This window comes from Mustela nivalis (genome assembly GCF_964662115.1).
Source record: "Mustela nivalis genome assembly, chromosome: 13".
NCBI classification, from domain to species: domain Eukaryota; kingdom Metazoa; phylum Chordata; class Mammalia; order Carnivora; family Mustelidae; genus Mustela; species Mustela nivalis.
Window position 1 is genome coordinate 74,513,735 of NC_139032.1, and position 13,184 is coordinate 74,526,918.

A 13,184-nucleotide genomic window follows, 5' to 3' on the forward strand; every position below is an offset into this window, starting at 1 on the left:
CTGGCCTTGAAAATGACTTCATGCCTCAGGCAGCCTTGCTGGCTCAAGATCGCTATGGAGCACAGATCACCTGGCGGGGAGGGGGTTCGAGCCCACCCCTGCCCACCCAGCGCTGCCACCACAAAGCTGCCCGGGCAGCTCGGGAGGTGGGGGCCTACCACTGGGCCCCCCATCACAGCTCCTCGCCTGCCCCAAAGCACATTAAATGGAGGGATGGTCTCATGGGCGGGAAAAAAGGGCTGAGCAAGAGTCTCCAGAGGGCAGGCCTTGGCCCGGAACCCCAAGCCACATGGCCTCGGGGCTGTGGGTGTCCAGTTCCTAAAACATCTGGAGAGCCGTGTGCAGGACTCACATTCCTGGTCTCCTAGCAACCACGAGGTGCGAGGCAAACAGCACCCACTGTGATGCTCAAAAACTCAGGGGAATCATCTCCCGTCTTTTTTTTTTTTAAATTTTAACAGTCATGCTATGAGGGGAGGAGGGCTTTGATGCCCCTGCCCCCCGTCTTCGGGTGACCACACCCCACAGTGCTCGGGGGCCACACACCTGCCCCTGGAAAGAGCCAGAGAGCTGACACGGGAGAAATCTCTTTCCCCTGGGAGGCGCACCGAGCTCCCCACTCCACTTTGGGTCTGGAACTGCCCACACCCTGTCAGTTCTCGCTTGGTACAAGGGGACCAGCACCAGTGCCTGCTGTCGACAACCCGAGACACGGTTCCCTCGAAGCCTGCGGTCCCGCAGCTGCGTGCGGCCAAGCCCGGGTCCCGCCCACCGAGAAGCTGAATCACGCTGAACTGAAAGCAGGGCTCTGAGCGCTCTCTCCTCCCTTTTCCACTCCAGGGGCTAGGATGGGGGAACTGGCGGGGTCACAGCTTCAAGCATCAGAAGGGGCAGGAGCCCAGGGGATGACAACGGGGGTGAGGGTAGGTCCCACAATAAGACGGGGAGCAGAGCTGCCCGCTGTCCCCTCTGTTCGGTGTCAGGGAGAAATAAATCATCTGATTTAAGTCACAGTCTTTGGGCTCTTTGGGGGCAGGATCTTAGCGGGTCTCAGAATGTACATCGCATGGGTCAGAAAGAGAAGACAAGTTCAAACCCTTCAGCAGGGCCTTAAGAGGAGAACAGAGCCCCGAAAGAACCAAGCCCCTTCTCCAACCTCTAAGAAGCGTCCCCGTTCTGGGTCTGGCAGGGAGAATGGGGTCTCGGGGGCCCAGGCTCCCGCACCCGCCCTCCGCCCCTGGCCGGCATGCTGAGGCCGAGGCCGGGCGGCTCACCTTCTTCTCGTCCCCGCCTTGCAGGAGGTTCAGGTTGCTCCTCGAGTCCCCCTCACGCTGCCTCAGGGTGCTGCCGTGGCTCGGGGGCAGGCCCGAGGGCGGGGAGATGCTGCGGCCCTGCGGGTCCACCCAGGTGTAGATGTGGCTGGTGACGTACCCCCCAGGGATGCGCCCCGCCGAGTACACGGACAGCACCAGCTTCTTCGAGCCCTTCAGAGCCTGGAAAGAGAGAGAGGACACAGGGTTAGCAGGAAGGGGGCAGCGAGGGACACCCCTCCCAGTACATGGAACTTCTTTCAGGACCCCACACCGGGAGCAGGAGGCCAGCCCCTGAATTACCAGCCCTCCCCACGCCCCCCGGGGCTCTTTGTTCTGTAGCCCTCAATTTTTGCCCTACAGAAACAAGGGCATCCGTCCTACCCCATTCTGAAGTGGTCCCAATGTAAGAAACACGCACTCCGCGTAACTGTGCAGAAAGAGTGAACACAGCAGGTCCAAGACAGCATCCTTACGAAGGCCTGCTTGGCTGGCACTGGGAACCTAGATTCTGAGTGTTCCTCCTGTTCCCGAGCCTAGCTCACCGTGCCTACGCTCCTTGTGCAAGCTATGCGGGGGTCCGGAATGTGACCAGACCCCAGTAAAAACCCTGGCACTGACTCTCCAATGAGCATCCCTGGTGGACATCTCCCAGCTCATCCTGGACTCATCCTGCAGCAAAGGGAGACTCAGAGGCTTGTGCCTGCTTTCCTACAGACTCTGCCCCCTGAGCCTGTTCTCTGTTCTCTGTGCTCATTTTGCTGTGTATCCTTTCGTTATCATAAATCTTTTTTTTTTTTTTAAAGATTTTATTTATCTGAAGAGACAGAGTGTGAGAGCACAAGGGGCGGGCGGGGGCGGGTGACGGTGGAGAAAGAAAGGGAGCAGCAGACTTCCTGCTTAGCAGGGAGCCTGATGTGGGGCTCCATCCCAGGACCCTGGGATCATGACCTGAGCCAAAGCCAGACGCTCAACTGACTGAGCCACCCAGACGTCCCTCGCTGTCATCAATCTTAGCCACAAGTACAACCATACGCTGAACCTGTGAGCCCTCACAGAAGCCGTGGGTGGTCTTAGTGACCCCGACAAGAGAGTCGAGAGATGAAACAATTGATAATGATAGCCGGACACTGACAAAGAGCCTGTCTGCATCAGACACTCTTTTCCGTACCCGGCATGCTCTGCCTCCTCCTGAAATCCTCATGGAATCCGATCTTGTCAGGAGAGAGGTCCATTCTTCAGATGAAGAAATAGAGGCAAATCGCCTGCCTACGTCGCACTGGAAGTTAGGGGTTCCTTTTCCACAGCAACTAATTTTGAGTGTAGACCCCAGCTTCATTCTACGTTTCCCAGTCTGGGGATGGAAGCACCAGGAAGAGAGGAGAGCCCGCGCTGTCCACCCGGGGTGCATGCTGAGACTGGCCGTACTGCTTTCTTATGGGGCACCTGGAGCTGAAATGATGCTGTTTATCGAGGGACGGTCACTTAGCGGAAGGATTAACAGCCAACCCTGCAACTGGGGGGGCTAGAGCCTGCTCATACGAAGCTCACACTGCTGTTAAAATCACATTTGTAAATGACGATGAGTGTATGTAATGCCGTGGATCCGTGATACGCTGTACTGTGCAGGGGGGCCAAAGGATCTCCATCCTATCTTACAGGATAACCTCAGTGATGCAGAGATAAAAACACACAGGAGAAACAAAACGAAGCCGAGGACACCAACAGTGTCTCTTCGGGCGGCAGGATTATGGATGATTATTATTTTGTTCTTCCTTTTTCTCAGTATTTTCCAAATGTTCCAGAATGATGATACATTACTTTTGATCTCAGAAAGCAACAAGAATATGCCTCAAAAAGAGTATCTAGGGCGCCTGGGTGGCTCAGTGGGTTAAGCCGCTGCCTTCGGCTCAGGTCATGATCTCAGGGTCCTGGGATCGAGTCCCGCATCGGGCTCTCTGCTCGGCAGGGAGCCTGCTTCCTCCTCTCTCTCTCTCTCTCTCTGCCTGCCTCTCTGCCTACTTGTGATCTCTCTCCGTCAAATAAATAAATAAATAAATCTTAAAAAAAAAAAAAAAAAAGAGTATCTAGCTCTCTGACTCCCCAAGCTTGCCTGGATGTGCCCTGGGCCACGCTCTCTTAATTCCCCAGTACTCTGGAAAGACAAAAGGGGCCAAGGGAAGAGCTATCGCCCACAGTGGGGAGCCCTGGCTGGACTGAGCCTCTCCCGGAGGAGGCAGGGTAAGCTGGGAGCTGCCAGGGCCCCTCAAGTCCACAGCTAAATGTCAGTTCCCTCCAACAGATGAATGGATAAAGAAGATACTGTCCATATATACAATGGAATATTACTCAGCCATCAGAAAGGATGAATACCCAACTTTTGCACCAACATAGACAGGACTGGAGGAAATTATGCTGAGTGAAATAAGTCAAGCAGAGAAAGTCAATTATCATATGGTTTTGCTTATTTGTGGAGCATAAGGAATAACATGGAGGACATTAGGAGAAGGAAAGAAAAAGTGCATTGGGGGGGAATCAGAGGGGGAGACGAACCATGAGAGACTGTGGACTCTGAGAAACAAACTGAGGGTTTTAGAGGGGAGGGGGTGGGGGATGGGTCAGCCCAGTGATGGGTATTAAGGAAGGCACGGATTGCACGGAGCACTGGGTGTTATACACAAACAATGAACCATGGAACACAGCATCGAAAACTAATGATATACTGTATGGTGACTAACATCATAAAAAATAATAAATCAATAAATGCCAGTCCCCGGTGGAGGGATAATGAGAATATGGCAGCTCTCCAAAAGTCTGCTTTTACAAAGCGTTTCCGAGAAGATGAGCAGGGAGAGATTTAGCGCTCCTTCAGCAAGTCCCTGGGACTCCCCCCAATAGGACAGCTGGGAAGGTAGAACCTGGGCGAAGTTTGGGGGGCAGGATGGAGAGGCCAAGGAGCAAGCAGAGCTCTGGGGGAGGAAACAGGGAAAGGGGTCATAGGGCAGCAGCAGCCTCAGCAGAAACCTGGGAGGCCCCCGTGCCTTCCTGGCCCCTCAGGATTCCTGAGTCCATCCAGGATTCTCTCCTCTGTGAGGACACTGCTAGCTGGCCTTCTTCCTCCCTGCTCCCTCCCTCAAGAGACTGTGAGCCTGAGCCCCGTCATCCACAGGAACAGAAGAAAGAACAGAAACGGTGCATGGAAGCAGAACTGCATTTGAGTCGTACTTCCGTCCCCTGCGAGTTGTGAGTCCCGCGGCCCGCGCTTCCCATCTCGAAGAAGCACCGTGAAACATCACCCACTTCCCAAGGCGGTGGGGATTCCAGGACACCACGCAGGAGGCCCGGGGCCTTTGCACACAATAGGAGCTCAGCCCACACACACACACACACTCTTCCCTGGGCATCTGCACTGAGAAGGGAAACCAGGTGCAGAGAAGCCTCGTCCCGGGAGTTACACAAGCAGGCGGGCGGCGGAGAGCACGGCTTGTATTCTGCACCGCTGGCTGCAGTGCAAGTCTCTTGGTCAGTTCTATAAATAGGCAGGCAGCAACCTTGAGAACGGAGAGGAGGTTAGCGCCTCTGGTGAGAAGACCACGGACAGCGGGAATGGGGAGGGCCTGGGAGGTCACCGGGTCTCCCGCTCCTCTGGTGTCTTACAGAAGGGGACCCCGGAAGCCCGACACGGGAAGGGACAGACAGGGAACGACTACAGAAAACACAGCCAAGGACACACAGGAGGCCAGCCTCGGGTAGCCCCCTCCACCCCATGCACTCGGTTCCCCCGCCACAAGACTGAGGGGCCAGAAACTCTGACGGCCACTCAAGTGAAGACCCTTCCAGAACCTCCGATTATTGGCCTTTTGGGTCAATGTGGGCTTCTGGGGGGGCTTGGAGAGCAAGAACTTCCTCCTCCAAAACTGAACCAGCCCAGGACTCCCGAAACGGCCCTTGGCACCCCAGAGCAGGCTCTCAGGATACCGCCTGGTACGGGGCTGAGAGACGCGGCCCCAAAGGCTCCACCCACTGCCCTTTTCAGCCACGACGTGTGTGTCACACGGGGAAGGCAAGGAGACAGGGGCGTAAGAAGCTGGTTTCTGTCTTCTCACCGCCTTTCTGTCTCCATTTTTTTCACACAGCCACTTGCTTGTGTGAACCGAGAAGTGAACCCCAAAGGCGATCTGGAAGGTGCCCTCAGCCCCGCACATGCGCGGCCACCCCCAAGCTCGGGCGCTGACTGGGCCTCGGCCGCACCGGCCACTCGGTCCTCAGAAGAACCAGCAGCTTCTCTGGCCGGAGCGACCTTCGCACACCACGCAGCTCAGGCGGCAGAGGAAACTAGAAGGAGCCCCAGCCGGGAGACAGAAGCCCAGGCATGGCCCTAGTGCGCCATGGGCTCACTGGGTGGCCCGGGGCCATGTCTTCCTCTGGCGGGGTCTCAGTTTTGCCAACTGGCAGCGAGCAGCTTGAACTCACTAAGAGCTGAGGTCCTGCCCCACAAGGCCACTTCACTGTCCTCTGGTTGGTAGCTCCATCTAGAAGGAAAGGCTGTATTTACCCATGACAATCATGAGTCATGGCAGCAAAGAGATCAGGGGCTTTGGGATATGCAGGGACCGAGTTCAGGCAGCCCTCAGGGAGTGAGTCCTCAAGACTGTGCGGGCTGAGGCTGCTGTCAAGGTCCTCGAACCAGGTCCTGAGCCAGGGGGCTCTGAGGCTCCCTACCAGCTGGAAGGGATCAACACCGGGGCGGACGGAGCATCCGAGGTGTGGAAGGAGGCCCACCGCAACCCGGAGTTACCATGGGCAGCAGGGGACCTCCCAAGGGACCCTAGGGCTGGGGAGACTGATGAATGTCTGTTTCCAATGGGACCGTGGCTGGGCGGCTCTGTTTGTCGCAGGCAGCTGTCCGTGGGCAGAAAACCCAGAAAACCACATCCAACACCCACCTTAAAGCAACATGCTCTGCCTGGTGCGAGTTGGTTGGCTGTCACCCACGCCCGTCTCCTACACGGCAGCCCGCACCAGGCTCCTGAACCGATTGCTCTTGGCTGTGCCACCCCACACAGGTTACTGACCCTCTCTGTTCATCTGTTTCCTGGAAAATGAAGATCCTAATTCCTCTCTCTCTCGAGGTAGAGGGGCCCTCTATGGCCCAGTGCCTGTCCCCAGAGAATTCAGTGAGCTGTGGCTAAAAAGTAAACAACGCGAGACCTAGGGAGAGACCACAGAGCGGTCAACAGAGCATGCGCTCCCACGCTTGATCCCGTGTGTTTGCTGGTGAGACTTGACCCAGGGCTCGCCTGCATTCACGGAGTCAGATCCTTGCGATGGTGATCTGACCGAGCAGACGGCACGGCTCAGATACCATCCATCAGCAGATGACTGCGGGGGGGGGGGGGCGGCGTGTTGTGATTATGGAAATGTAAATTATATGTGTATGTCTTCAAAGTTAATAACTTGCTCCTTGGATTAATGTTCTCAGGAGGCAAATTTGCCTCCCTCAGCTCTTCAGAGCCGACTATCAAGCTCCCAAATCACAGTCCAGGCGACAGGATCCTCCACTCCGCAGAGGACAGAGAAAGCGACAGGAGACGGCCGCAGTGGAAAGGGGACCGGGCGTTGTGTGTTCACACGGGAGACGCACACATGCTTCTATGTTCAAGAACAGGCACCGAAGAGCGAGTGTGAAGTGCACCACGAGGTCACGGGACCATCACAAAGGACGCATTCTGGAAACATCTCAAGGAAGGGCACCTCGTGGTGACTCAGCCAGCCTATTTCAGGACACAGGCCTGCAGAGTCAAGTTTTCTCTCCTCAGGAACAGAGATGCTCAACCTCAGGAAGGGGAGCCTAAGACCCAGGTTCAAGTTAGTGACCAGGAAGAGAGGAAGGGAAGATGTGCGCCTGCTTTTCCTGATCCCACCCTGATCCCCACCTTGCCCGGTGGGGGCTTCGTGTTCAGACTCACTGGGCACCAATCCTGACTCTGTTGACTTTGCTGTGTGACACAGCAAATTACCCTACCTCTCTGTGCCTGTTTCTGCATTTAAAATGCCACTGTTGGAAGCATCATTAAGATAACATGGGGCCTGGCTGGCTCAGATGGAGGAGTGTGCAACTCTTGATCACGGGATCATGAGTTTGAGCCTATGTTGGGTGTAGAGATTACTCAAAACTCAAAGAGAGAGAGGAAAAAAAGGATGATGTAGACTGCCGATATGTAGTATATAGCACCTGGCACACAGTAGTACTAAATGTGAATTTCCTTCCTGAGTCTACCGGCTCCTTCTCCCAAACCTAAGCCCCAGAATTCTCTAAAGCTCTTATCTACATGGACACAAACACAGAGGTAGCTCTAGCCTCTCTCTTACAACTTTCCTCAGCTTCAAAAACATCCTTTCTTCCTTTAATCCACACTTCCTCACATCTGCCCTGCCTTTTTTTTTTTTTTAATATTTTATTTATTTATTTGACAGAGAGAGATCACAAGCAGGCAGAGAGGCAGGCAGAGAGAGAGGAGGAAGCAGGCTCCCTACTGAGCAGAGAGCCCGATGCAGGCTCGATCCCAGGACTCTGAGATCATGACCTGAGCCGAAGGTAGAGGCTTAACCCACTGAGCCCCCCAGGTGCCCCTGCCCTGCCCTGGACATTCAGCCCATTCCCACCACCTCCAAAGAGCCTTCCTGGATTACAAAAGACTTTCCATGTCCAAGAGCACCCAGCACACTTCTGTATTTTCACTGCCACCTATACTAGAGTCCCTGCGTCAGCTTCATACATCCTGTCTCTAGGACTCCAAGTTATGTTCCTTGAGGCACACCACATGTTCTGTTTTCTTTATAACCTCTTCCAACAAGATATTTATTGAGCTTTCTAAATGCTAGGCAGCCCCCAGGGAATCTGTTCAAGTGAGGCCGTGGAAAGATCTGGGCCCTACACTAGGGCTCAGGCAGCCTTAGGTCGGCACCCCATCTTTCTCCACACTCACGGGAGTACACACACCTCAGGCACACATGGGATTTAGCAAGAGAAGCAAAAGAGGGGTCAGGAGCTACAGCTCTGGAGCCCAGCTACCGAGGCTCCTGTGCCAGCTCTGCCACAAGGGGCTGTGAGGATTAAATTAGTTATCTGCATAAAGCGTTTAATGCCTAGAGCACAGGTAGGAGCTGCAAAAGGGTTAGATCTGATTATGATAGGGTCTCAACCTACCATCCATCATAACCACTGTCTGTCCTTCCAGAATGTTCTGTGCATTTTATAAATATGTGGAAGCCCACATACAAAAATATGATTGTCTGATATTTACATAAATTGACTTATGCTTAACATTTTCATCACCGTGGTTTTTTTTTCAGCTAAAAAGATGTATTTTGGCGACCTTTGCCCACCAGTTCAATGACAGTAAGTAAGCTCATTTTTTTGTGTGCTATGGCACTCGCTCTTCCTGGCAGAGAAACACCATCACTGAATTCCCAATCCTCTGTTGTTGGGAATTTAGATGGTTCTCGGGTTTTGCCACTGCAAACAAACCTACGATAACATACTTTTTCATGCATCTTGAAGCACACGTGTGTCTAATTCTCTAGATCAGTGGAATTCCTGAAGCAGCGGCAAACACATCTTTTTTCATAACCACCCCTGTCCCTCCCTGTTGTAGTTCCTAAAATCACCTGCAGGGGGCAGCACTATGACATCGGTGCTTCTGGAAGACCGGACTTCCCTCCTCTGCAGCACTGTGGACGGGACTGGGTGGGGGCTTTCCGAGGCCTTTTCCTAAAGCAGGGTTCTCACTCGGGTGCAGGCATCCACCGTCCTTTATGCTTTCTTCCACAGGCTCCAGAAATCTCCTAGTTATAGGCAAACCTTAACTCTATCTTCCAACTGCAAACTAGAGAATTGCAAACCACCAAAATAAAAAAGTACCTTTAAGGTAAGGATCCCCCTCAGGAGTTTCTCAGGGGAAAGGTACATTCACTAGAAAGCCATTCCCCAAGTTCTATCTCTTCCTGCTTAGGAGACCGCAGACAAGTTGCCTCAGCTTTATCTCCTGTTAAATGGGGCTACTGATGCCTCCTCTTTCGGAGGTACTGTGGGGACAAAAGGAGGACTGGCGAAATAATGTACACAGAGCGTCTTGCACTCAGTAGGGTGCATAGCCGGTGTCCGGCACATGGTGGCTAACATTACTGGTAACAGTAGAATTACGGGGATGACCACACATCACCCAGATGAAGAAAGAGACTCTAGGTGGTCGTGTGTCTTATGAAAGGCCAGAAAGAGGGTAAGAGGCAGGGCTCGGATTTGAATCTCGGACTTTCAAAACTCGTGCTTCTCTCATCAGCACTGAAAGGGGGTTCGGATACCCAAGGGCAACCCTCTGTCTTGGCCTCACAAGATGGACAAAGTGAGGGTCTGAAAAGGGACATGGGACTAACAGACCATAAACAAGTGAGAGCCCTCCGAACTCGAACCCTGAGCTTGTGCTAGGTACAGCTACATCGGCTAGAAAGATCCTCCCCATTCAGACCCACTTGGAGGGAGGACAGAAATTAATGGTGTGGACTCTGCCGCCGGGGCGTATTTTAATGTCATGACAAAGTAAAGCCCTAATTAGCCCTGTCTTCAGAGCGCCTTTCCTCTGCGTCACATTTTTATCTATGTTAATTACCTCTTACAGGGACCACTAACTGCAACAGCTTCCCGGCCTCTGAAATCAGACTCTGTGTTATAGCCAGGACATCCTTTTTAAAATGCAAGTGGAGGGGTGCCTGGGTGGCTCAGTGGGTTAAAGCCTCTGCTTTCGGCTCAGGTCATGATCTCAGGGTCCTGGGATTGAGCCCTGCATGAGCTCTCTGCTCAGTAGGAAGCCTGTTTCTTTCTCTCTCTCTCTCTCTCTAGGCCTGCCTCTCTGCCTACTTTTGATCTCTCTCTCTCTGTCAAATAAATAAGTAAAATCTAAAAAATAAAAAATAAAATCCAAGTGGACCCTGTCCCCTCCATGCCCAAATGCTCCCACTGCTTCTGATGTAAAATACAAACTCCATGCAGTGTGTCTCCGGCCTATGCCGCTGGACTTGCTGCCTGGCCAGCCACATCACCTGTCCCTGTCACTGGCCTTTCTTACAGTATCAAATGCTTCAAGTTATTTGCACGTGCTGCTCTGTATTCCTGAAAATACATATCTCAACATACGTATACAGTGACTGTTTTATTTATATCCTTCTTGGCAGATGGAGAAGTCAGGGAATTCTGTTTTGGTCACAGATGTGTCAATAAATATGAAAGACTGGAAATTGTGCGTGATTCCACATACGATAAAAGGCAATGAAAAAATGCAAAAGAAATGCAAAAATCACCCTCCTCCTGAAACTGGTTGCCTTACTTTTAAAACTGATTTCCAATGAAGAATTTTACCACTCCTGAAATACCAATGAATTCTCTAGTAGAATCTAAACAATGCATGAATTTCCCTTTTCCCCTTGCTTGCTAGGAAGCTCACAACTCCACTTAAATATAAAATATTATTCCCATTAAAGGCAACACACACATTCACACACTTTCCAATATGGTTTCTGAGCTCTGTGCCTTTTTCATGATGTCCTTTCTAAGTTAAGTCACTCAATTATTTCTGAAGTAGGAAAAAATTAATCACAAATATATTACAAGTAAGTAAACACGGGATATGTAGAGTTCAAAGAGAATGTTAAATCACACCAATCATACAGGAAAACAACTGCCAAGTGAATGAATGAATGCTGGAGTACATCTCAAGGATCAGACACCTTATACATGGACTTGGAAGCATCGAGAGATTTTTCACAGATGCTTGGGCAATAACTCTGCTTTCTCATCCCACTCCCTCCTTCCACTCCCCGGACATACTTTACTGCTGCTGACTCTGGTCTAAGAATCATGTCATTTAAAAACATTCCGTTACATAAAAGTCCCAAAAGCGTTAGTTTACATTCCACTGGAACGCTGACACACACAGGTAGCGGTACACTGAGCAGTACGCTGTCTCAAAGAACAGTAGCTTCACGTTGGTGTCCCTGACAGCTGTGGGCCTGTCATGAGGCTAGGAGCTGGGGCAAAGCTTGCCACCATATGGCCACCCGCTCTGGCTCTCTGTGGACACCTCACCTCTTTAAGCAGCTACAAGCTCACGGAAATCAATTTAGACCATAGAGCAGCCCTCTTCCCCAAGATGCAGCCCAACATATGCATGAAGCAAAAATAAACAGAAGCAGGTGATCCAACCACGGAGGAATGTGAAAGCACAGAAATAAGGATCCGGGGATAGGGCCGAGAACGGACAGCTAGTTAGGAGGGTGGAGTAATCAACATCTTCTTTCCCCTCTTGAGTTTTTCTTTTAACGTTGTTTCAATTTGCCTTTAATTGGAACTTTACAAAGTAGATTTCAAAAAATCAACTCTTCATTCTCTTCACTGTCCTTTCTTTATGAGTTTGACCTTCTCCAAGGGCTCGATGTGAAGAAGGAAGCCTTTGCTCCAGGGCTGGGAACACCAGGATCCCAGAGCCTGGAACAGGGACCTGACATTTTAAAGCTCCTGATCTCTGGTATCTTTGCTCCTAAACGTCTCTGTGACTTAAGGCTGTGCGAAAAGGAAAAACACGAAGGATCAAAGAGAGAAAGAAAATGTTGTCCTTGGGGATAATGCTATGGGAAACTCGCAAGACAGTGACAGAATCACCATCCCCTTGCAAAAGAACTCAGGAGATGAGGACAGAGCAGATTCCAGAAAGATATCGATTCCCTTTTAATGCAATTCTTCAATTATCCACTAAGCCTGGCTTTTGGTCTCTTATAATTTAAGTAAATTGCTTTATAAATGTTCTTTTAAATTCGGTCTCTTTATTCTTTTCCTTTTTTTCTTTTGGGAAGAACTAACAAGATTCTAGGAGTCATCAACATAATCACTCAAGACAAGCCTCGATGGGTTTCCAATGGAGTTGCTGGGACCTAGAACCAATGTCCATAGCACATCCATCCGTCAGAAAAAATCTGATTATATACCAACATTTTCGTGGCCCAAGAGTGGATACCTGGATGGAGTATACTCTCCTGGAGGACACTTAACATTCCTGTCCCTCACCACTTTCTGTGCATTCCGCTAACAAGGGACAGGCCTCCAGTTTAATTCACCCTCGGACTAAAGAATCTGAATTCCAGTTGGGTTCCAGATGAATCAACCACCCGACAGCTACTCCTAACAACCATCTCTTAAAGAAAAGGCTGATAGGTCTGAGGAGGTGGAAATGCAACACTCTTGTGATTAAATGGCCATAGGACATCAGTAAGTTACACATCAAAAATAAATGTACATATATCCTATACAATAGTGTTATATGATGCGTACGTAACCTTCTGCTACATGCTATTTATGTGTGGATACAGCTATACAAATAATAAACATGCAAAGGTATTCAACCTCACTATTTAAATTATGCAAATTAAAACAGGATACCTTTTTGTCCAACAGATCAGTAAAAATGGGAAAGAAATATAATATCCGGTGTTAGCAAGGCTGGGGGAAAATGAAGCATCCCATATATTGCTAACATTGATAGAGGATACTGTAAAATAAGAAACTCTTCCCCAAGAACAATCTGGCAACAGTTTACCAAGCCTTAAAATTCTCCCTATGCCCGGAGCCAATGCCACCTCTAGAAAGATAGCCCAAGGAATTTTTAGAGACGTGCTTCCAGATTAATGTGCCAGGACACATTGTCTAGAGCAGCAATGTGGCTAACATTTAAGAAACAAACCATCCAAAAAGAAATCAGTCAAATCACGCACCTCTTTGCTATGACGCAATGGTTAAAAACCACGTTCTAGAAACATTTATCAGAG

The 13,184-nt window shown here is 50.8% G+C and overlaps 1 protein-coding gene across 8 annotated transcripts in view; it reads right to left on the reverse strand.

Annotated features, from left to right (window-relative positions):
- The window catches only part of WHRN (whirlin), a 90,205-nt gene that overhangs the window by 64,040 nt on the left and 12,981 nt on the right, over positions 1-13,184 (reverse strand). For all 8 annotated transcript variants that reach the window (XM_082697110.1, XM_082697113.1, XM_082697114.1 and 5 more), the window contains exon 2: positions 1,275-1,493. In XM_082697110.1, coding sequence (XP_082553236.1) covers positions 1,275-1,493 — 219 coding nt within the window. The remainder of the gene's footprint in view (positions 1-1,274; positions 1,494-13,184) is intronic.